Source organism: Myotis daubentonii, chromosome 18 (assembly GCF_963259705.1).
Source record: "Myotis daubentonii chromosome 18, mMyoDau2.1, whole genome shotgun sequence".
In the NCBI taxonomy this organism is placed as follows: Eukaryota; Metazoa; Chordata; class Mammalia; order Chiroptera; family Vespertilionidae; genus Myotis; species Myotis daubentonii.
The window spans coordinates 20026982-20051335 of NC_081857.1; the positions used below are offsets into that span (position 1 = coordinate 20026982).

Here is a 24354-nt window from a genome sequence, read left to right on the forward strand (position 1 = left end):
TGAAGAGGAAGGAGGTCTCAAATGGGTGTCACCAAATGAAATGAAGATGTGCTGGAAGAAACACACTTAGGGTTTTTGTTTAAGGTTGGAGGAGTAGCAAGATTGTGTTAGGTTTTAAAATGAAGCTTTGATTTTCGGATTTGTAGTGAGTATGGATATGTCAGTCATTTCTATCATTATGTCAAGCTGGCTTCCTCCTTTTTAATTCTTATCTAGATCTTTTTTTTTTATTAGCTTTAAAGAACTGTTCGCATTTAGAATTACAAAGGTATTTAGTAGAAGGCTTGAGTTGATATGTAAAAGAGATAGCGACTCTGCATTGGTGTGTGGCCTCGCCACCTTGCCCCCTTGAAGAAGACAGCTGCACTCCAGGGTTTTGGTCACCTGTCCATGGGATATTTTTTTCTCGGTACTGCACTTCTGCCCACTTCTGCTCTGGACTGGAAGTCACCTGATCCACACACACCATCTTCCCCATGGTAACTGATTTGCATTCAGGAGGCCCTGGTAGGCACCAGTGACCCCTTGAGTAGCTTCCTTCCCATCCCTGGAATTACAGCCCAGGCCTTCTCGGCTGACTGGCATTTCCCTGATGCCCTTTAGAGCAACATGGATGACTAGTGAGTGGGAAATTTGTGAAGACTGCCCCTTCCCCCAAAAAACAAACAAACATTGGTCTGTCTTTTATGCTGGCACACATGGTAAATAGGAGCTCCCAGAGGGCAGTTTATTTGCCGCTGTCCTGAATCTGTGTCCTCAATATGCTTCTCTACTCTGGTGACACAAGGTGAGGAACTAGATCGTGGTCCTCCAACCTGAAGTTCTACAAGCCCCCAGGTAAGAATAGCACCCATCCTGCCCCTTCCCCCTAGTCAGGTGTGTAATGCCCATTCACAGATGCAATACAGATTCAGACAAGTTCAGTGATTGGCCCAGTGCCGCCCAGCCAATGACAAAGCCAGGGTCTTTCCACACATTAGCTAAGATTCTTGTATGTTATTGGATGAGAAGTAAATCAAAAGCAAAACAAAACTTGTAGGGTGTGAGTTTTCTTTAAAATAAATGAGGTGGGTCAAAAGTAACCAGAATCAACATAAACTTGAACTTTAAGACATAAGCCAATTTTTGAATAAGAGTAACAAAACTTATGGTAGTGTCTTGTTAAAAAAATCTAGTTTATATTATTTGATAAATACTATGGGAACACCAGAAATAAAAAACAGCCATACTCCCATTATGATAATAAACTTTAAAATTTCCACATTTCATCTCAGAGTTTGTTTACATGCATAGGAGAGTTTTACATAATCGACACCCTAGTGTATTATTTCATTCTGATTCTGCTTTTTTACTGATTATATTAAAAATATGATGTCATATTGATTTACTGTAATGTTTTAAAATGATTGTGTAATGCTCTATCAAGTTAAGATTTCAAAGATTATTTCCAACATTTCTTTTTTGCTTGTATTGTTAGTTTGCTTTCTCTCAGTAATATAAACACTCCAAGGAGCTGCTTTAAGCATATAACTTCATCCTTTTTTAAATAAAAATTTATAGTTGATACTTGAAATATGTGAGATTTATATTTGTGTATATATTTAATGTTAGTTCATTGCTGGAAAATTAATTTTAGAGAAGAAGAAAATAAATGTTACTGTGTAATTGCAACTCTTAGAATAATTGCTGTTAAACTTCTGGTTTTTAAAGATGCATGTTCATGACATAATTATTGGGAGTTATATATATGTATGCTATTAATGATACTAAATGGAAAATTAGAAAAATAACAAATTAAATCCAAAGCAAGCAGAAAAATATAAATAATAAGGATAAGAGCAGAAATCAATGAAATTGAAAACAGAAAGTCAATAGAGAAAATCAATGAAACTAAAAACTGGTTCTTTGAAAAGATCCATAACAGGGGTCCTCAAACTTTTTTAACAGGGGCCAGTTCACTGTCCCTCAGACCGTTGGAGGGCCAGACTCTAGTTTAAAAAAAAACTATGAACAAATTCCTATGCACACTGCACCTATCTTATTTTGAAGTAAAAAAACAAAACGGGAACAAATACAATATCTGTATTTGCATGTGGCCAGCAGGCCATAGTTTGAGGACCCCTGATCCATAATATCAGTAAGCCTCTAGCCAAACTACTAAGAAAAACAGAGAGAGAGCACAAGTTATTAATACCAGAAATGAAAGAGGGGACGTCAGAACAGATCCCATGGACATTAAAAGGATAATAATGGAATACTATGGACAGCTCTATGCCACAAATTAGATAACCCAGATGAAATGGACCAATTTCTTGAAAGACACAATTTCCCAGTACTCACATAAGAGAAAGCAGACAATCTAAATAGGCCTATATATCTGCTAAAGAAATTCAATCGATAAGTAACAACTCTACAAAGCAGAAATCAGGCCCAGATGGGTCACCTGGCGAATTCAACAAAACATTTAAGGAATGTGGTTTTCTTTTCTTACAATGTCTGTCTGGGTTTGGTGTTTGGGTAATGCTGGCCACACAGAATGAGTTAAGAAGCATGACCTCTGCTTCTATCCTCTGAAAGAGATTGTAGGGAACCAGTCTGATGGGTAGAATTCACCAGGGAACCCATCCGGGCCTGATGAGCTCTGTTTCTGAAGGTTATTAATTACTGGGAAAACCAGGAAGAGGAGAACGGAACAAAAAGAAATATTTGAAGCAATAATGACTGAGCATTTCCCCAAATTAATGCTAGTCACCAAACCACAGATCCAGGAAGCTTAGAGAACACCGAGAAGAATAACCGCCACATCATACTCACTCTCACTGTGGAACATCAAAGATAAAGAAAAAATCATGAAAGAAGCCAGAGGAAAGAAATGCCTCATCTATAGAGGAGTGCAGATAAGAATTACACTGTACTTCTCAGAAACCATGCAAGCAAGAAGCAAGAAACCTGACCTCTCCACACCTCCATTAGCTCGCCTGTAAAACAAGTCTTGCAATTCCTCTCTGTTCTGTCGCATACTAAGTGCTCAATGGGGGTCACAAACATTTGAAAGCATCTGTTAGGGGTCAGGGAGTGCATGTAATGGCATAGGAGGAAGTATATTTACCTCCCATTAATCTTAAATATATGACTCCTCCTACATACACATCAGGAATTAAATAGATTTGTGGGTATCCTGGCCACTCAACCCCCATGAATCATGTATCTTGTTGGAGGAAATGCATTCAGAATTTCCCCAGGAATTAACTGTTCAACTATACCCCTACTGGTCTAGTGCTTTCTTCATGCTGTGGGAAGGTTTAGAGAAGAGGTGGAAAGAAGAGCAGCCGCTAATGTCCCTGGTCCCATGCCATGCACGTGGCCTATGTTATCTCATTAGTCTCCAAACAACCCGATGCGGTAGATATTCTCCTCTCCATTTCACACACAGGGGTGTTGGGGCTCAGGGAGGTTCAGTCATTCGCTGATGATCACCAAGTTACTAGGGATTAAGGATGGGATTGCACACCAATCTGCCTCATGGAAAACTTGGCTCCGAAGGAAAGGCAGCAGGGCCTCCTGGCCTGCACTCTGTGGGTCAGGAGAGGGCCCATGTGTCAATGTCTCTGAATGAGACCGACTGGCCCTTGGTCTTGATCCAGGATGGGGAGTAAGTGTTTCTGATCTCTTAAACTGAAAATGGCCTGTGGATCCCAAGAAATTGCATACTGTTGCTTGTGCCCTTCTCTTAAAGAAGAGGACAGGAGGCCTCCGGACTGTGAATGTGAACATGCTTTATTCTGATTAATGATCTGCAGCCCCAGTTGAGGTGTGGGGGTGGGGACGAGCACCCCGAGCTGCACACAAGCTGCCCCCGCCTCTGGGGTGACACTTGGGTCAGTTGGAGGCACTCAAAATGAGGGACAGACGTCTTTTCATACTTCTGTAGAAAGAGGGGCGATCTCGTGTCACTCCCTGACACACCAAACTGAAAAGGCTCCTGAAGGTGGAAGGCAGGTCTCGCTCAGTCTCTCTGGCTTTGTTTTCCTCTACCTCTTTCTGTCACTCTTTGGTCTGAATGGGTCGTATGAGCTTCCTGAGAAACCAGAAAGTTCTTCAAGCATCCAGAATGACTGGAACAAAAACAAATTGCATAAGGACAATTTGGTATTTCTTCTGTCTTGGGCTAGTCACAGCTGTCTTTGATTGCTGATTTGATTGTCTGGCAAACTACACTGTCTGGTGACTGTGAAGCCAGCATAACTGATGGTAAGGTCAGTGCAGATATACATTGCAAATTCTGTTTTCTCCACTACACCCCCGGCATCTAGCACAGTTCACTTACTCATGCCGTCACTGTGTATTCATGGGGCGACTCTCATCTGCACGTCACTGTGGTCGGTGTTGGAGGTACAAAGAAAAATAGGACGTGGTCTCAGCCCTACAAAGTCTATAGTCTAGTACAGCGGTTCTCAACCTGTGGGTCACGACCCCCTTGGAGGTCAAACGACCCTTTCACAGGGGTCGCCCAAGACCATCCTGCATATCAGATATTTACATTACGATTCATAACAGTAGCAACATTACAGTTATGAAGTAGCAACGAAAATAATTTTATGGTTGGGTCACAACATGAGGAACTGTATTTAAAGGGCCAGAAGGTTGAGAACCGCTGGTCTAGTAGGTGATGCACATGCACAAACAGGTGTCTCCAAAGAGGGGAAAAATACGTTGCAGGGACAACGAGGAGATGATGAGAGGAGGAGAGAGGAGACAACTAGGAGGTGTCACCGCTGTGATGTCTCTTCTCACCAGGCGGAGAAGAAAGGGCAGGGCATTCGGAGGATGGAATGCATGAGTGGGCGAGATAAAAGATGAATCTGGAAACCTAGACTGGACCACATTGTCAATGGTCTTATATATGCCACTAAGGAGTTGAGGCTTTTGCAAACAGGCAAAGAAAGGCCAGTAAGGAAACCAGACCTCAGCACTATAACTGTAAAGGCCGAATTCTGCCAATAACCTGAATGAGTATGGAAAGGGAACCACCCCTAGAGCCCCCTAAAAGGAATGTAGTCCTGCCAATGACCTTGACATTATCCCCATGCTTCCCAGGTTAGACTTCTGACCTGCAGAACTATAAGATAGTCCATTTGTGTTGTTTTAAGCCACTAAGATTTGGGCAATTGTTTGTGGTAGCAACAGAAAACGAATACAGGGCCCAGAGTAAGCCAGCTTCCTTGCCTCCGTCCATGGCCTATTCTGTAGATGCCTGTGGCTCCTATGGGTCTATTATTGGGGTTCTCTTCTTCCCCTCCCATACTTTCCGTCTAAGGTAGACTTAGGGCCTCAATATAATTTCAAGGGGAAAGAAAAAGCTTAAAGCAAAGGTTGCAAGTTTCGTTGAACCTGCTTAATATTACAAAATTTTAAACTTTCTCGTTCTTTCTTTTCCCCTTTTCATTCTCTCCCTCCATCCTTTCCTCCTCCCTCCTTTCTTTTCTTTTCCCTCCTTCTTTCACCTCCCTCCCTACCTCCCTCTGCCCCTTCTTCCCTTTCTCCCTTCCTCCCTTCCTTTTTCTTTCTAAGTAAGCAGCTCTGGCAACTGTGGCTTGGCTGGCTGGCTAGAGCTAACTGTCACTGTCCCCTCTGAGATAGGTTCTCCAGTTTGCCAGTCTCTACCACTCTGTTCTCTCTCACGGGTTGCTTTTCTCATGTGTATTACACATCCGCATTTTAGAGGTGACTGGTTCTGTGCTGCTAGCCTAAATCTGGTGTTAGAACATGCTAGACCTGGGATCGCTGAGGGGAGATGGTGTAAGAAACCAAAGGAAGCAATCAGCCGGGCTCCAGAACGTCTTTCTATTCACGGTGGTCCTGCTAAGAGTCGTGAGGCCTCCAGTCCTGTCCGCCTCTGGTCTTCCTGACCTGTCACCATCAATCACAGCCTCACCCACACGCTCTTACAATCTCTCCCTGTGAGCCCTGTGTCAGCATTGCAACACCTTTCATCCTCGGGAAAAGTCTAGGAGCTAAAGGACATCAGCCTGGCAGGAAATGTTGGCTGGAAGCCCGAATGGATTCCCCAATAAGCGTTCTAGTCTTTCCTTGTCTTGCAACCCAGGGAGTCAACACGCCAACCTCTCCTTGGCCTCTGGGGGTAAGCCCTTCACAGCATGCTATCGTCTTCCTCCTGACTGTCTTCAAACAGCAGAACATGGGCCTCGTCACTCTAAACTATGATCATAAGTTAGGCCTTTACGCCAACATTTATCTGAAGAGTCTCTTTATCTATCAATTGGCAAATGAACAGACCTCCAGGGAAGAACGATCCCTTTTGTGATGGGAAGTTGCATCCATGGTGAGCATGGAGTGAGAAGCAGCAGTGGGTGCTCTAGTCCAGACTCTGCAGTTACTGCCTCGTGATGTTGGGAGAAAGTCACTTACCTCCTGTGTGTGCTGGTTTCTCCAGCTGTTTAAAAATGAGTGGTTTCTGACACGGTTACCCACAGGGTTCTGAGGATTTGCTGAGACAGTGGACGGGAGTCATTGTCCAAATGGGAGATCCTAGCATTCGAAGACCCCCATCTGTCTAATAAAACAGCACCTAGCTCCCTGGGGTGCTTCATGCCATCTCCACACACTTGTCTCAGGATTCTTAAACGACCTGGAGTCAGGGATTCTCCAGGCCATGCGGCTGCAGAGCGAGATGAAAACCCGGGTCTCCTGACCCCAAGAGTAGGGTGTTCCATCACACGTCCATGGGGGAAAGACCGTCTCTGCCAGGCCCCCCAGGATCAGAGGGGGCAGAGGTGCTTCTGCTCACGCTCTCTGCCCACATCTTACCCACTGACGTCACCCCACGGATCTTTCCAGGGCAGAGGGTGCCGGGGCATTTCTTTTCCGACCAGAAAAGGTTCTGTCAGTGTCAGGAAGCTTCTGAGAGATGATGCGCCTCTGTTGGGGGGCCCGACTAGATTATTTCTTCTCCTTTTTGATGCCAGATGGTTTTTTCCTGAAGGAAGAGAGAAGAGTGGCTGGTTAGCGCAATGGCGATAAGGTGTTAGCACCCTCTGCGATGGCAACAGCCTAAACCCAAACCCCTTGCCTTCAGGAGAGGGCCCCTCCCATTCTTACTCTCACCATCCTCCCCAAGGGCTTGTAACCTCTGAAGACAGGCAATGCCTTTCTGAGCAAAGAGCTCCCAAGTACCTGGCTGTCTTCCAGGCACCAGCGCTGGCCAATGATACCTGGGGAGCTCCAAGCCCCATTGGCCTGGCAGCAGGTCTGAGAAGGTGGAATGGCTGGTGAGGAGGCAAGGCCCGCCCGCCATTCAGAGAGCCTGCTGTCTGTAACCTTGACTCTCAAGCAGTTCTTTGGCACTGGTTTCTATGACCCCCTGGGGATTCTCCCAGAGCCTTAATTTAGCATCAGCCCCATGTTGATGCTCTTACAGAAGCGAGGATGAATCAGATTGTGACAGGCTCAAATCCTTTCTGCTCCTATTGCCAATCTCCTGCCAAGCAGAACAGTTCCTCTTTCTTTCCCATCTTAGGTCCTTATCCCGGAGCACTGGTACATTGGGGGAGCTAATAAAAGGCCACTTGGGTTGCTCTTCCTCCAGCAATGGTGCTCTACTGGAAGCTGGGTCAAGGCTTCAACTTCCTCGAGGGCCTGTCCTAATGGAGGTGGGTGAGGACACCCCAGGCCTCTCTGGAAGCAGCAAGCTCAACTTCTTGGTTCTATATGCCATGGAGTGTCAGGAGGTGGAGCTAGGTCTCTGGGAAGTTTCTCCCCCGTCTCCCATGGTGCACTTGGACAGGGAAGCTCAGCACCGAAGAGCACTTCCAGCTGGTGCCTACCCTAAGACAGGAAACAGTTGCATAGAGGAGGCCGTATGTCCCGTCTGGGTCAGGTTGCTCGTCGATGAAGCTAAAGACAAATGCAGAGAAAAACTGCATCAGAACTCAGGGCACAGGCCCTCCCTGGAGGCCAGCCAGCCAGGGAGGCATCCCAGGACCAGAGAAGGAGTTGGGAAAGTGATGAAGCAGCAACACTCCAGGGACAGTCAGGAGACCTGGGTTGGATGCTACAGTATTTTTTTATTTTTTATTTTATTTTTTTGTCCTAGGAGACATTTCATCTGGGTGCACAGATCATGAGCTCAACCTCACTGACCCAGGGAAGTAAAATAAGGATCTGAGGCCAGATAAGCTCTAGAAACACCAAACTTTAGAGCAGTTTGGGCCCTATGGCTCCTGGGAAGTTCCATAATCACCTCCCCACTAAGCAATGAGGGGACATTTCAGAGACGCAGAATCTCCAACATGGAAAGAGAAGCTGCCGATGGGCAGAAAGGAAAGGTTTGTTGGGAAAGACCATGTGGGAACCAAGGCAGTTTTCCTGGGATTGACTCCGAACGGCTGGAGATGGGAAAGGGAAAGGATATAACATGGACCCAAGATGGGAGTCTAGGACCGGAGTGCCCATTACAGGGATAAGGAGATCAGTAGCAGAAGCCTCCAGGAAGCAGGCAGTATGGACTGAAGTTCCATTGAAGCAGCAGGTGCTCTGAGAGGGAGGGGAAAGTAGCAAGTGGGACATCATCATCACTGTTTCTTAATGAAGATGACACAGCATGCCTGGAAATGGGCAGAGGAGCCAGCAGAAATATCGAGAAGCTTCAGCTACCGCCTTTAAAGGGCTATAAAAGATACGATTATTCTAATGAGAGCTGGCACGGGGCCCTGGAAGGATAGTCAGGAGACCAGCTTCTCACTCCATCCCCGCCACTCACAAGCTGTGTGATCCTGAGCAAGTCATTTCATAATTTGGGGGCCTCAGTCTCCTCCTGGCCAATAAGGAGATGGGCCAAGCTGGCCTTAGGGTCACCCTCTCATTGAGTAGTGGGCTTTTGATATCCATGGGGTTCCAACTCCAACTCACAATTCTGGACTGAACTTGCTATTGCATCTCGCTGCTGAGGCCGCAACCACTCGATACCTCTGAGCAAGGAGAATCTTAAGATGGCATGTTCCCCTGGGGAGGCAAGAGGGGGAGCATTAAAAGCCTTCATAGCAATACCCAACAAAAGAAACCATTCCAAGTGAGCAAGAAAGCTCCTGGTTAACCCTCCCGGGATTACAGGATGCTGGCGACAGAACATTTTCTAAATCCAAATGTCTGTATCTTAGATCAGGGGTCCGAGGCCTCAAGAGGGGAAGCGAGAGTCTCAAAATGCCTCAGCTCATACAGGATGAGTTTCCGGGCCTAGAACCCAAGCGGCCTGACCCCTTAATGCAGGGCGTCCTGCCGACCCCCTTCCGACTTCTGACACCAGAAAAGATGTAGGGATTTACTTCCGTGGGGCGCACTTCCTGTGCCCTCGGAGTGAGCATCATTGGTCCACCCTGCCTGCCCACCTCCCTCTCCTTTTCCTTTTGCTGTCGCCTCCTCTCTCCCTACCCCCACCCTCATCCTACATAAGCCCTGGCACCTGCAGGAACACTGTCGCCCACACACTGAAAAGATAGCCGATTGCTGTCTGCAGATGTGGCATTCCACAGGGCAGAGACCAGGAGGAGGCGCCGGGTTCCTGGACCACAGGGTGGCTGCAGCCAGGGACGAAGGTAATTTGTTTCCACCTGAGGTGAGGGCCCTCTCCAGGGGTCCGCGGGGCAGGACCAGGGCTCTGTAGCCAGAGTTGTTCCCCAGAGATGGCGTTAGGTCTCCAGGGCCCCAAAGAAAGGGGTGGCACGTTTGTGTGTGGGCTCTGGGGTCGGGGCAGGAGCGAGCATCTGGGGAAAGGAACACGAGCATCGGCAGGTAGGAGCTGAAACCGCGTGCCCAGCTCCATCCCGGGAGGGCCGGCTGCTGTTTTTAAAACTCCGGTCCTATCCCCACATGCTGTTCTGCAGCTGGTACTGTCCCCAGGTGCACAGAACTCTGGTTCCCAGAACTTTCCACCCAGCCCTGCCTGCCCTCGCCAGGCCCTGCCCTGTGCACCCTCCCCCCTCTCTCTAAAATGCCCCTTCACTCAAGTACTGATCTCAGCGCGCGTCCTGGGAACGGGACTGAGCCGAACTGCTCTGTGTAAAGGAGACATGTGTATGTGTGTCTTCAAACACAGTTACCTATGAATATATGAATAACAGAACATAAATACCATATGAATAATATGATTGACAATATATTAATAATATGTAAAACTGTCAAAATCACAGCACCCAGAGATACTCTTATTTTTTTTTTCAATAATAAAGATTTATTAATATATATATATATATATATATATATATATATATATATATATATATATAAAAAATAGAAACAGTATTACTAACAAGTACAGGTAAAAAAGATTTTCTTTTTTTTTTTCTTTTTTTTTTTTTATTGCTTAAAGTATTACAAAGGGTATTACATATGTATCCATTTTATCCCCCCGCCCTAGACAGTCCCCTAGCCTCCCCTATCACCCAGTGTCTTATGTCCATTGGTTATGCTTATATGCATGCATACAAGTCCTTTAGTTGATCTCTTACCCCCCTACCTCCTGCCCCCCAACCCTCCCCGGCCTTCCCACTGCAGTTTGACAATCTGTTTGAGGCAGCTCTGCCTCTGTAAGAGATACTCTTATTAACACTCTAAGTTGTTCCCCATGTTTTCATAAAAATCATACATGTGCATAAAGATCTATATGCATATATATATATATATATATATGTGTGTGTATATATATATATATATACTCACCACAATAAAATCATACTCTACATCCACATCTCCATTTTCTCACTTAACACTATAACCGTTTATGGAGCTCCGTGTCCCCACCACGGAGGCTGTGAACCACGTGCCCAGAGGCACCCTGGAAGGTAATGCCGGGGAGCCGCCCATGGGGTGGGTGGGGGACCTTCCTGCCAGCACTGATTGCCACAGATAACATATACTTGAATGCTTCTCTGTGGGCCCAGTAATGAGATGCCCATCCCACCAGCAAACACCCTCTGTGAGGTCTCACCATTGGTCCTCCCAGCCCTCGCCTTCCCTTCATGATTCCCGTTTGCTAGCGAATCGGGCTGTGGGTCCTGGCGGGGCTTACCTCCACTCCAAATAGAGTTCTTGGCCACAGACTTAGAAGGCGTTTTTGAGTCCCTGCTCTTCCTCTCCTTCTTCTGGAAGTAAGAGCGGGTGACCTTCCAGGAACAAAACCTGCGAGAAGAATGGCTTCTGGTCACAGGGAGAAAACCTCCCAGGGGACTGTGACAGAGCACAGGGGACCCGGCCAGAGCCAGTCTTCACGGGATGGGGTTGGGGGGGGGTGGCAGGGCACAAACAAGAGGACAGCTCCTGCCTCAGTGTGCTACCTGGCTCAGGGAGGGGCCAGGACAGGCAGGATGCTGGGACTTCCTTCTGGAACCGCCAGTGAATGGAGTCTATAAAGACCTGCTGTTCCCCACCCTGGTGTTCCCCACCCTGGTGTGCTCCCCTGAACATCAGGCTCTCAGCTCCCATCTAACTCCACCTGGTGTGCTCCCCTGAACATCAGGCTCTCAGCTCCCATCTAACTCCACCTGGTGTGCCCCCCTGAACATCAGGCTCTCAGCTCCCGTCTAACTCCACCTGGTGTGCCCCCCTGAACATCAGGCTCTCAGCTCCCGTCTAACTCCACCTGGTGTGCCCCCCTGAACATCAGGCTCTCAGCTCCCATCTAACCCCACCTGGTGCGGCCAGAGCATCTGGCTAGCCCCCCTCAGGTCCCGATGAACGACCCCTAGTTGGCATCCTGTCCCTCGCTGAGGACCTGGGCCCCCTCACCTCACTCCCACAGCCCTGCCCTGGAGGAAAGCCTGGCTCCTCTCAGGAGCTCAGACTCGCACACGCACTACAACCTGAGAACGGCCGCTGCCTGGAAGCCCTCACAACGCTCCCCAGCTCTCCCTCCGTGGCCCTGAGCCCTGGCTCTCCCCAGCCTGTCCGGAGAGTGGAGCCCTTGGAGGTGTCTTGGCTTCCTTTTCTATCCTGCTTTGGCTCTGGTGGTCTTGACTGCTGCCCTCCTTCCTCCTCCCCAGGGCACATTCCACCCAATCACAGTGGGTTTCTCCTATTCCACTTGCTAAACTGGGTCTCCCTCCAGTAGAGTCATGGACCTCCCAATACGCCAAGGATGCATTCTTTTAAAAAAATATTATTTTTTTGATTTCTCAGAGGAAGGGAGAGGGAGAGGGAGAGAGAGATAGAAACATCAACGATGAGAGAGAATAGTTGATTGGCTGCTTCCTGCACACCCCATGCTGAGGTTTGAGCCTGCAACCTGGGCATGTGCCCTGACTGGGAATCAAACCGTGACCTTCTGGTTCATAGGTCAACGCTCAACCAACTGAGCCCCAGTGGCTGGGCCGACGATGCATTCTTTATGGTGCTTGAGAGACCAAGATTCCTGGTTTTTAACCCACTTACCAAGTGTACCACTTACCAAGGCCCTGAACCACTCTGAACCTCAGTTCCCTCATCTATAAAATAGAGACAATAATACTTTCCATCACCCACCTCATGGGGTTGTTGAGAGGTTCACCTGAGGTAACAGATGTGGACACAGTTGTATGATATAAAACTCTTCATAAATATATAGGAAATCGAGTAAAGAACCAGCTGCCCGAGGATCAGGACTCGAGCCTCCCCGAGGCACCCCGGTACTTCCTTAACGGGATGCGGGAGCGCTGAGCCTGACTCCAGAGGGAGCGGCGAACACCCCCCAGGGCTTGCTGATCCCCCAGGAAGCTTCGGGACCCATTTGCATTTAGTCCTGGTTAGCAGGCGGAGAATTAAGTCTAGACGTGAGTGCTAGATAACAATTGGTGCTCAGAAGGCTCAACTGGTTATCTTGACCTTGGATTTTTTTAAAAATTTATTTCAATCTTGTTTTGCATAATTTATCTTGGGAATTTAAAATGGAAGGTTGGTGGTTGGTAAGCAACCTTAACACTTCTATTTTAAGAAAGTAACTTGTGTGTGGGGGTGGGGGGGAGAGGGAAACCCCTAAGTGCTGGAATCACAATAGTAATCTAAACATCCCAAACTAGCCTGGTCTGGGGCCACTTCAGCCAGTTGTCCTGTGGTCTCTATCACCCAGGGTGCTGCCATTCACCATGTGGAGGTGCGGGCTGGGGCCACGGTGAACCACAGGCCAGGTGAGTAACCAGCTGGGAGAATTTAGGGGACAGGTTAGGAACCAGGGGGCCCTGGTCACATTTGTTCTGTGGATTTTGTCTTTCTTCCAGTTTCATTTCTGGCCTTTCCAGCTTCTTCCCCAGGTTTTAGGTTTGAGTTGGTAGCCACCTTTCCTACTTTAACCTGGGGGGATAGGACCTAAGAACTTGAATTTCTAGCTTCTCTAGAAAATGGAAATATCTAGCAACTGAGCCCCTACTGGTAATTATGGGATGTGGGCATAGCAGAGGCAAACTCTCCTGGCTCACTGCCCCAGGAGGCTCCCTGAGCATGGGGACAGTGTGTCAGCCTTGACAGGCTGCTCCCAAGTAGCTGTGGTCCATGTCACCCTTAGGTGAGGAGCCCACGCCGAACACAACCTAAGAGCCTGCTATTCCTTTCTACCCCCCATCCCACCCAGGGAGTGTTGGGAGCCAGGCGTTCCAGTCCTGTCTTACTGGGCCTCCCATCCTCTGACTCAGTGCTCAGAGTGAGCGTGTGAGGGACAAAGTGTAGTGAGCAGGAGGGGAACACACCAACTGGAGCAGAGAGCTATGGGAAGACAGGAGACTCTCTAGCACAGTGGTTCTCAACCTTCCTAATGCCGTGACCCTTTAATACAGTTCCTCATGTTGTGGTGACCCCCAATTTCATTGTTACAAATTGAACATGATTAAAGCATAGTGATTAATCACAAAAACAATATGTAATTACATATGTGTTTTCGGATGGTCTTAGGCGACCCCCGTGAAAGGGTCGTTCGACCCCCAAAAGGGGTCGCGACCCACAGGTTGAGAACCGCTGCTCTAGCAAGTCAAGTGTTTCCCTGACCTGGGGAGGGGAGGGGTGACAGTTTTACCTTTTCCAGAAGTACATAATGACGGGGAAGAGAGACACGATGGCCCCGTGAAAGATGTTCCGATCCAGGCGGCCCTCAGCAATGGCAGCGATGATGGCATCCCTCTGGGTCTCAGTGATGTTCACCTACCGCAGAGTGGGAGCCCGTCACTGGCAGAAAACCTCTCTTGGGCCCCACCACCTTGAAGATCCCCCCTCCCCAGAGGGCAGAAGCTCTTCTGGGGGCTGCTAGGTCACGGATATCCGCCGACCCAGGACCCAGCTTTCAGGGTTTTTGTGGGAAAATGCTCCTTGGGACAAGGCCAGAGAGGAGCGGAAGCCCCCTTACCCTCAGCCTCGGAGGGACCTCGGACTGCAGGTAGAGCTTTAGGATGATGTTGATCTTGGACTTCATGAGGATCACGTCATTCTCGTTATAGGCCCAGCTGACTTGAAGCACATGAGCTGAACTCACCAAATCGTTAAACCTAAAGAGAGGCAGTAGGTAGGAAATCAGCAAAGAGGGAAGCAGTGGCGGCTTAGGGCAGCCAGCCCACACCTGTTTTTGGTCTAAAAGAGAGGGGGCCAAATCCTGGCCAGGTTGTGACTTCATTCACTCGGTCGTAGTCCATCTATCGGCAAACACGAATTGAGTGCCTTCCACGTGTCAGATGACATGCTAAGTTCTTCCTCAAGTGCGTTTCTTCATCACTAAACTCCTTTATTAATCCCATCCTCCCGTCCTTACCCATCAGGCCCTCTGACTGCTTCGAGGGCTAAGTGCTGTCTTGCTCTTTCTTTCCCCTCCTGTGCTGACCCTCTCACAATTACCACCAGTCTCTGAAGCAACATATTCCTTTTATTAATTTTTTTTTTTACTATTGTAAGATGTACATAACATAAAATGTACCAGTTTAACTGTTTTTGCAGTGGCATGAAGTACGTCCACGTGGTTGTGTGATCCCCACCACCACCCCCTCCAGAACTTTCTCATCTTCCCAAACTAAAACTCCTTGCCCATTAAACACTGTCCCATTCGCCACCTCCCCCAGCCCCTGGCAGCCACCACTCTACGTTCTGTCTTCTAGCAACATACGCTTTCAGTGACCCTCAAATATTTGTCAGTTACACCTTATGTGATGTAAGTACACAGCTGACTTCTCCCAGGCCATTTAAAATTGTAACAATTTAAAGTCTTCCTAATAGTAGAACACCAGGTTTTCCCATATCCATTCCATTCATGTATTCAGTCAAGGAATATTTTAATTCAGGGTTTCTGCTGTGCCAGACACAGCTCCAGAAGCAGGGACTCAGCAGGGACTTATCAGGGAATAAAATAAACAAAGGCCGGCTTTCCAGGAGCTCACAGTCTGTGAGGGAAGAAGATGCACAGTAAATAGGTGATTAATTAAATATTCAGAGGTTATGAGGACAGAAAAAGGGCATGATGTAATTGGGAAGGGAGCAGGCACTGAGACGGAACAATGAGAAAAAGACAGTCATGTGAAGCCAGCTTGGTGGGCAGGGAGGGGCAGAGGTGGGGGCGGAGCCTCTGAGCTGGAGCCTGGGGCAAGTGGTTGGTGAGTGGCAGGAAGGAGATGAGCTCTGAGATGCAAGGGGGTATATCCTGCTTGCATAGCGCCATTTAGGCCATGGGAGGAGGTGTGGACTTGATTCCCGTGGAAATGGGAAGCCGCTGGGTCGTTCTGGGCAGGAGAGTGCTCTAATCTGGTTGACACTGTTCATAGGCTCTCTGGTTGCTGTGTAGCCAACAAGAGAGAAAGCAGAGCGGGAATTGGAGAGGCGTTGGAGGCTGTTCACCCTGACTGGTATTCCTTTCTGTTCCCCACTCACCTCTCCCTTACACAGATTTTTTTAAAAAAACTCTCACTAACCCTCTCCTCATTCTTCAAACTTCAACTTAGGTGACTTGTCTGCCATGAAACCACACCCGAGGGCTCAGTTGTCTAAATGCACTTCCTGACTCTACCATAGCATCACACTTCCTAACTTGGTGTCCTTCCGGCCATCCCTCTCTCTGTGGGATCGTGGAGGACGGAGAGCATGTCTTATTTGTACTTTGTGGATCTCCAATGCCAAATCCAGAGCCAAGAATAATCAAGCAATCTATAGGTGTTGTGGAACTGAGCCTGGTCCCTCACCGAAGTGCAGTGGAAAAGCTCTTAACCCTAATTGATGCGCGGCGTTACCAGCGCTCCGCGCTTCCGAAAAACACAGCGGCAAGTTGACTCCATGCGCTGCTGGTACCTTCCTTGTACAAGCTCACACTGTCCCCACTAGCTAAGACAGGCATTTACTGAAAGTTCTTCATACTTCTTCCCAAATATTTTTGCCTGTTGTACTTGTTACTATAATTCATCATTTATGAAAATTAACAAAATACAAACGTGAAAATAAAGGTATTCATTGTTTCTGTGAAAACAGATTGGAATGCTTTGGAATATTCCAATAAAGGTCGAGTTGCTTTTTAAAAAATTGCTATGGAGTTAGGTATAGCAAGGCGATTACAAACATTTAAAAGATAAGTATAAAAATCCGGAAGGCTTAAGTTGCTTTGCAGTAACCTTTAAGTTCTTGCTCCACTTTATTGATTTATTTTAATATATTTTATTGATTTTTTTACAGAGAGGAAGGGAGAGGGGTTGAGAGTCAGAAACATCGATGAGAGATAAACATCAATCAGCTGCCTTCTGCACACCCCCCACTGGGGATACGCCCACAACCAAGGCACATGCCCCTGACCAGAATGGAACCTGGGACCCCTCAGTCCGCAGGCCGATGCTCCATCCACTGAGCCAAACCGGTTAGGGCTCTTGCTTCACTTTAACAAGAGAACAATTTTTAGAATTAGTAGATAGCATTTTAGGCATAGTCTATACAAGAAAAATATGTGAGCCCCCAATTAGTGGAATGGCTTTGGCTTTACATCAAAAGTTTGGCAGCTGAGTGAATGCACATTTATATGTTTTAACTTAAAAAATATCTGTTAAATGTCATACACACACAACCTTAATTATTATAATTCCTTGCTTTAACTAAAGAACTACTGGTCCAGCCCTGACCGGGTAGCTCAGTTGGTTAGAGCGTTGTCCCAATACTCCAAGGTTGTAGGTTTGATCTCTGGTCAGGGCATATCCAAGAGTCATCCAATGAATGCATAACTAAGTGGAACAATAAATCAATGTTTTTTTCTCTCTCTCTCTCTCAAATCAATAAATTAAAAAAAATAACTATTGGTCCAATACATAAGAGGATTTCTATCATATTACTAAATAATAGAGCAAAAGGGTTCCACAACCCAGGTATAAGTAAGTGCATTTCAATATTTGGAACTCCAGAATATTAAAGAGCTTTCAGGATGAAAAAGGAAAAAATGGTGGAAATTGATACAGTGACAGCATTCAGTGAGGTTTTCACAGAAATCCCTGTGCCAGTCTTTGCCAGGAGGCACTAAGCATGAAAAGCCACAAGAGGAAGGCGAGATGGGAAACTCACCTCTCCATTTCAGAAAAGAAATATAAATCACTGAGGGCAAAGTTGACAGTAATAACCCTGTGGCCAAATATACGGCGCTTCATCAAGATTACATCTCCATTCTCCTCTGCGCCCCGGACATTTGCGTGATGCGGGGATGGGCGTGCTGGTACATTTGGTGATGCAGGGTAATCTGAAAAAGAAAGAGGAAGGAATTAACATCGAGCTTGAGCAAGTCCCTCTGAAGCCTGAAGCCTTCAATCTGGGCATAATTAAAGCGAAAGACGACGGACACACCGTTGGGCCTACTGAAATAGTGACTGCCTCCCATTGGGCTCCACCTTTCACTTGGACTTGGAGGACTGCTGGAAAAGCCGTCTGCTCAGATGGCGTGACAACATACATACCAAAAAGAAATCAACCAAGTATTGAAAGGCGCCTTCCTGATGCTGGTCTAATGGAGACAGGAGCGCACTGTAATTATGCCCATCCCCACTATGGCTGCAGAAACTGAGCATGCGGAGGTGACCTTCAAAGTAGAGTGTGTGGTTCTGATGCTGCTTATTCGAGGTTCATCAGGGAAGTAGTTCAGAAGTAAACTGGGAAAGAAGCACAAAGGAAAAGCCAAAACAGGAAGGGTAAAGAAGTTAAATAAGAAGCAGAGGATAGGAAGCTAGAGTAGAAACATGACAGGAATGAATAAAGGAGAAGATCCTTCAAGGTTTGGGTTGTGTGTCCGAAAACCAAGGCAGTTATTTTAGAAAGTCTCTTGATGAGGATATATTCAAAGAAACCCACTCATGGGGATTCAGGGCTTAGGAGAGAATAGTGTTGGGCTGGATCTGACAAGTAGGCCCTAGTTCATTGCCTGGCTGGGTTTACCGGTAAGAAACTGTCTAGTCCTAGTGGGATTCGTTCTGATGGGAGGGTGACTACAATATTCAGTAAATACCTCTCACTTTCTGTGTCCCAGACACTGTGCTAGGTCCTAGGGTTACAAAGCATAAGGTCTCTCCCGACTATCTTACAGTCTCTCTTTCTCTGTCTTTGAGACTTGCATTTGAAGGGAAAAAGAGTTTGAATAACAGTGGAAATTGATATGATCATCAGGGATTTTAGGAAAGAGCGTGCCAAATCCACCCAAGAAATCTGGACGCAGGGGCAGGTTGACAAGTCTTCTCTGGTAGAGGTTGGGCAGATATGATCTGTTTTATTTGCCCATTTCTATAGCAAATGCTCCCACCATGGCTGATTTCAATCTATCAATGGTTTGTCAACTAGCTCACAAAATACCTAAATGCTTAACAATTGGCTTTCAACTGGGCTAAGGTCATAATGGTGGTTTTTTTTGTGTGTGTTTTGTTTTTTTTTTTAAAGCAAGAGCCAATTATATGCTGGCTACAGGAAAAACACTTTAAATGTAAGGCTTTAAATAGGTTATAAGGAAAGGAATGGAAAAAGTCACATAGGCTAACACTAATAAAATGTGATAGTGGCTATTTTAATATCAGGCAAAGTACATTTCAGAGAAAAGAATATTACCCAGGATAAAAAAGGTCCTTTCATAATGAGAAATGGGTCAATCAATTGGAGGACATAATTCTGGAAAAGACTGTAGTGGTGGACCACTGGTCGGGCAGATCTCCTGTGGAGTTGCAGGAGCGTCTTTTTCTTGGGCTCCCATACAATGCTGGGGATGTAGGAAGTCAAAAGAAGGTGAAATTGGACTTCCTACATCCTGGGCATAAGAGGTGGAATTGGTTTTACTTAAAAGAAGAAACAAAAGAGCTAGAACTAATTTTTTAAAATATGTTTTTATTGATTTTTTAGAGAGAGAGGAAGGAAAAGGGGGAGAGAGAGAAACATTGATGTGAGAGAGAAACATGGATCTGCTGCCTCCTGCATGCCCCTATTGGGGATCAAGCCCGAAACCCAGGCATGTCCCCTGACAGGGAATTGAACTGGTGACCTTCCGGGGCATGGGTCGATGCTCATCCAACTGGGCCACACCAGCCAGGACTAGGACTATTCTTAAATCCTAAATGTTTGGTTGTGAAGCAGTCCATAAGACATACATACAAAAACTTTTTGCAAGTTAGGAAATACAATAATAATACTACAATTCCAATAGAAAAATAGACAAAGGACATATAAACAGTTCAAAAAGAATACAAATGACCAATAAATTAAGGTGCTCAAATACTAAAAAAAATGTACATAAGAATTGTACATTGTTTTTCATCTACCAGACTGCCAATTTCTAAAAAATGTATAACAGCCCATGTGGGTGATAATGTGGCCTTCATTTATACTCTTGGTGAGAGTTTAATTAGTGCAGTGGTTTTAGAAGGCCACAACTGAACTATTTTTAACCATTTACCCATTACTTCCATTTTTAAAAATGTATTTCATAGAAACTGACAGTTGCAAAATAAGTTTTGCAGCATTGTTTGTTGAAGTGACAGCTGGAACAACGCAAAAGTCATCAAAAGAGACACAAGGTTTGTCACTCTCAAACCCGCTAATCTCATCTCACTTTCCCCATCTCCAGTCCAACTGGAGATTAATGGCCTCAAGTTCCTGATCTGCACCATCCCCTCTTTCCTGTTTTAGGATTATATGCAGACCTAGAAATCACTCCCTTCTATGTTGCCTGCCTAACTCGCTTATCTCTGAAACTCAACTTTATGTCATTTTTGGTACGTTTCTCTCCTGATCCTCCCCCTGGACTAATTAGGGTCTCCCTGCAATCATCAATAGGATCACTCATCACAATGTATAATAATGAAAGCATAATATGCTAATTAGACTGGACAGCTGAACAACCTTCTGGATGTCATTCCAGATGTCCTTCCAGACAAAGCCGCAGTGGCGGGGGCTGAGGCAGAGGTGGTTAGGGGTGATCAGGCAGGCAGGTGAGCAGTTAGGAGCAATCAGGCAGGCAGGCAGGCGAGTGGTTAGAAGCCAGTGGTCCAGGGATCGGGCTTAAATTGGCAGTCTGGCATCCCCCAAGGAGTCCCGGATTGCGAGAGGGTCAGGCTGGGCTGAGGGGGCCCCCTCCCTTCCGCCGTGCATGAATTTCGTACACCAGGCCTCTAGTGATATAATAATAGCAAGAATACTGGCTACCCCTTCCACAGCACTTACCATTGCCCCAAATAGTTCTATTTTATATATATATATATATATATATATATATATATATATATATATATATAGTCGCTTAATCCTCACAACAATTCTCTGAGACAGGCACAATTATTTCCATTCTTCAGATGAGGAAACTGAGGCACAAAGCCACTTTCACAAGGTCCTCCCATTAGAAAGTGCCAGATTCAAACCCAGGAAATCTGGTTCCAACATCTGTGGCTCTTACTTGCTGCCTTGCCCTCAAAACTGGAGGTCCCTTGAGGGCAGATCCTATGCTGCACGCTCACTACTGTATCCCCAGCAAAGTGCCTGCCACATTCTCCAAAGGGCGTTGAATGAATGAACGAAACAATTTAATAAATCTCTTACTACTAACAAACAACATCAGCAAATAGTTTGGTAAAATGTGAGATCTCGCACTGCTTTAGCCTAGTCCTTCTCCACCCTTTCTGGGTCCCTGAGCAGATGCCACTGGACTCCCATCCTCTCTAGGCTGGCCTGGGCTTGGCTTTGCACCCAGAACCTGGACTTCTTGCTGGACCCCGGGCTAATGCAGACATGAATGACACAGAGCCATACCCCTGCAGCTTCTTCTCTGAGCCAGCCCTGCTACTGAAATCAACAGGGAAGGACAGCAGACAGACATGTGACTTACTTTCCTTGTTGTTAAGTTCCAGGTGGAGATATTTTTCAAATTCCTGGCGCAAGTTGACATTGTTCATGCTTCTGCGGTACTTACAGAAGCTCTTGATAAAGCTGACCAATTTTGGCCAGATTCTTTTCTGGGGAAAGAGAGAGGGTATGACATAGTTAGTACAGCTGCTGTCCACTGAGAGTTAACTACTCTCCGGAACTCGACATTCTTTACATGCAACCCTCACAACACCTCCTTTAAAAAGGAATAATCTTAAGCCCCAGTTAAAAGCCCAGGAAACCCAGGTCAGAGAACTTGTATAACCTTCCCCAGGTTAAGCAGCTGCTGAGAAGTTTCTGGCTTCAACCAGGCATGTCTGGGGCCATTGGCAAATGAAGGTTTGAGTTGCCCTGTTTGAGAAAGGACTTGTCCGAGCTAAAAACAGGAAGAAACAGAGGGCAGAGATAAGTATGACTCACAAGGCGGGAATCATGGCGCAGGCAGATTTTGAAATGTTGAAAAAAATAAGGAAATGAATGAAACCATTTCTAAGCATTTACAAAAGAAAAACTAATAATTAGATGCAGACACTCATATACCACACACTCGTACACTCTCACACACAAATTCATTTGGTAAGTTCCTTCATCCATTTCTTCACAGAGACCTACTGAACATTCTCTAGTTCATTTACCCCTTGAAAAATGGATGTTGAGGGCCAGAAAGCATCTGGCTGATCTAGTTTTGTTGTCTCGTTCTACAGGCAGGTAACCTCAGTAGAAACATGGCTTCAGAGAGCCGGAGGTCAAGTTCAAAAACACATGGACTTAGAATCAGAAACTTTGAGTCTGGAACCTAGCTCACCCTAATTGTATATAGTTTGAGCCAACTTACTTAAACCATGAGTCCATGTCTCCACGTGTAAGACAGAAACAAATGGTTGTGGTGAGGGTTAGTGATGATATATGAAAACCCTAATACAGTACTTAGCACAAAGTAGGCTTATGTACATGTTGGTTTTCCATTTATCTTTTCTTATCTAAGAGCAACAGGAAGACCTGAAAGTAAAACAAAGCATCGGATTCTGAGTGCAGTATTCTTTCCAATGTCCTCTGTGATCTTTCCTGGTACCCTGACATGGAGTTGACTCATGTATGGAGGAAATACAAAGAAGAAAGGCCAGGGAAGCCCATTTCCATACCTGGGGTATTGGGTCAATGGGCTTAGGAATGATTTTCAGAAATATCTGGGCATTAAAAAAAAAAAAAGAAATATCTGGGCATTATCTTTGGAGTCAGAGCTGGGGTCAAGTTTTTCTGATATAAATTAACTCTATAATACATTGAACCAAGATTATTTAAGAGATTATTTAGGATTCTTTTTATTTTTTTCTCCAACCCTATGAAGACTTTCCTGAATAGCATACCTGTCTTCTCTTTCTTCCCTTTTTATCTCCTCCAGTTGGAGAAAGAATGAGTTAGATGACTGGTGAGTTTGGAAGAAGGAAGCAGGTATGGCCTGCTCTGGGCCCTTTGCACTCTCTCTGGGAAGTGTTTGTCTTCAGGACACATGCTCAGGCCTGCCCTTTCTCATACAGGAAGGGGCTCACTCAGGTAAGTGGGGGCCTAAGTTGTTCCATAATGCTATCGTGACTGGACATGTGAATATCAAAGAGAAAGGATGATCAAACCCTTTTGGCTTCATGGTCAATTCATGTCCTTGAAAGTAGCTTTCAGCAATAAAAAACAAAGAAAACCCAAACACAAAAAACAAAAACCTGACATTTTCATCTCCATCAGTACCTGCTGCCTCTCACAAAGGCAGTAGAGAGCGACTTCCTTAAATTCCCACTGAATTTCTCCGAGACTCAGATTCCTCCTTCATAAAATGGGGTTTCAGAAACCTACCCCAGAGAGCAGTTGTTTTGGTGACTGAATAAGCTAACAGCGCAACTGTTTTGTATGGGCGACAATTCCTAAGCAGCGGCTTTCTTGTCCCCAGTGTCTTGTCTGCACTGGCTTCCTCACTCACCTGGGGTTCCTGTATTTGCGTTGATGAAGTCTTCGAGGGCTTCCTATACACAGTTAGTATCTGAGTTTGCACTTCCTGAGGAAAATCTGGGAACAGCTCTTGGTATTCTTTAAACCTAGCAGGAGGAGGGGAGGACTGTCACAGAAGGCCAAAGCCTGGCACACCAACAGGCGCAGCCAAGGCAAGCCTATCTCTGCTTTTGGAGGAAGTCAAAGTAGAAATTGGGGAACATCAAGATAGTCAAAAATAGTCTCCTTAATATTTCCATCCTTTGCTAATGTCAGCCTGCCCTTCCCATCAAGGCTATATTGTTCCTGTTCAGACAAATGAACAGAAGTGTGTGTGTAAGAGTGTGTGTGTGTGAGAGAGAGAGAGAGAGAGAGAGTGTGTGTGTGTGTGTGTGTGTGTGTGTGTGCGCGTGTGCATGCCCACACATCATGTAGGTAGGTAAGAAGGTTCAAGATAAGTTTGGCTTTTCTTTTGTAGGGAGGCTCTGACGATGAACTCTGTAAGTGTATTATGAGACTTGAATCATGTGGCTTGCAGCAGCCAATGGGCAGCTCCAGAAAGGCTCACTGCCTCCACGAAGCAATACTCACCACTTTTCTTCCAGAGATTTCATGACACAGCTCTGGAGAACTAACAATGAGTTTGTGCTGAGACGACCCTTCTGAGAGACTTCTCTGATGATAGGGTCATCACACTGCAGCACTTCTTCTAGAAAATTACATGGAGAGGGGGAGAGAGGAGGGGAGAGGGGGAGGGGAGGGGAGGGGAGGGGAGAGAAGCCATCATCTCTCGTCTATCATTTCTGAAGTAGCTGGTGTTTTTTTCATCTCAGAGTCTTACAGTCCCTTATTCTCAATCTGGTTAGACTGATCTCTCCACAGATTGCTTGAAAATCTCAAACACATCTTCAGGTGTTACGTGCAAGAGTATTTGTAGAGCAAATACTGTTCCTAATCTAGTTTAGTTCCACTCAAATCTCAGATAAGTGTGTAAAGGGAATAAATATT

At 46.1% G+C, this 24354-nt stretch overlaps 1 protein-coding gene across 1 annotated transcript in view; it reads right to left on the bottom strand.

Moving 5' to 3' along the window:
* Nucleotides 1-3766: 3766 nt before the first annotated feature.
* Nucleotides 3767-24354, bottom strand: part of RGSL1 (regulator of G protein signaling like 1) — a 76310-nt gene continuing 55722 nt past the window's right edge. The window contains exons 14-25 of the mRNA XM_059675023.1: nucleotides 23938-24055; nucleotides 23339-23453; nucleotides 21632-21742; nucleotides 21329-21455; nucleotides 17545-17716; nucleotides 14378-14516; nucleotides 14051-14175; nucleotides 11084-11193; nucleotides 8929-9021; nucleotides 7845-7914; nucleotides 6829-6997; nucleotides 3767-4115 (exon numbers count right to left, since the gene is read on the bottom strand). Of these exons, the coding sequence (XP_059531006.1) occupies nucleotides 6961-6997; nucleotides 7845-7914; nucleotides 8929-9021; nucleotides 11084-11193; nucleotides 14051-14175; nucleotides 14378-14516; nucleotides 17545-17716; nucleotides 21329-21455; nucleotides 21632-21742; nucleotides 23339-23453; nucleotides 23938-24055 (1217 nt within the window). The 3' untranslated portion in view covers nucleotides 3767-4115; nucleotides 6829-6960. The remainder of the gene's footprint in view (nucleotides 4116-6828; nucleotides 6998-7844; nucleotides 7915-8928; nucleotides 9022-11083; nucleotides 11194-14050; nucleotides 14176-14377; nucleotides 14517-17544; nucleotides 17717-21328; nucleotides 21456-21631; nucleotides 21743-23338; nucleotides 23454-23937; nucleotides 24056-24354) is intronic.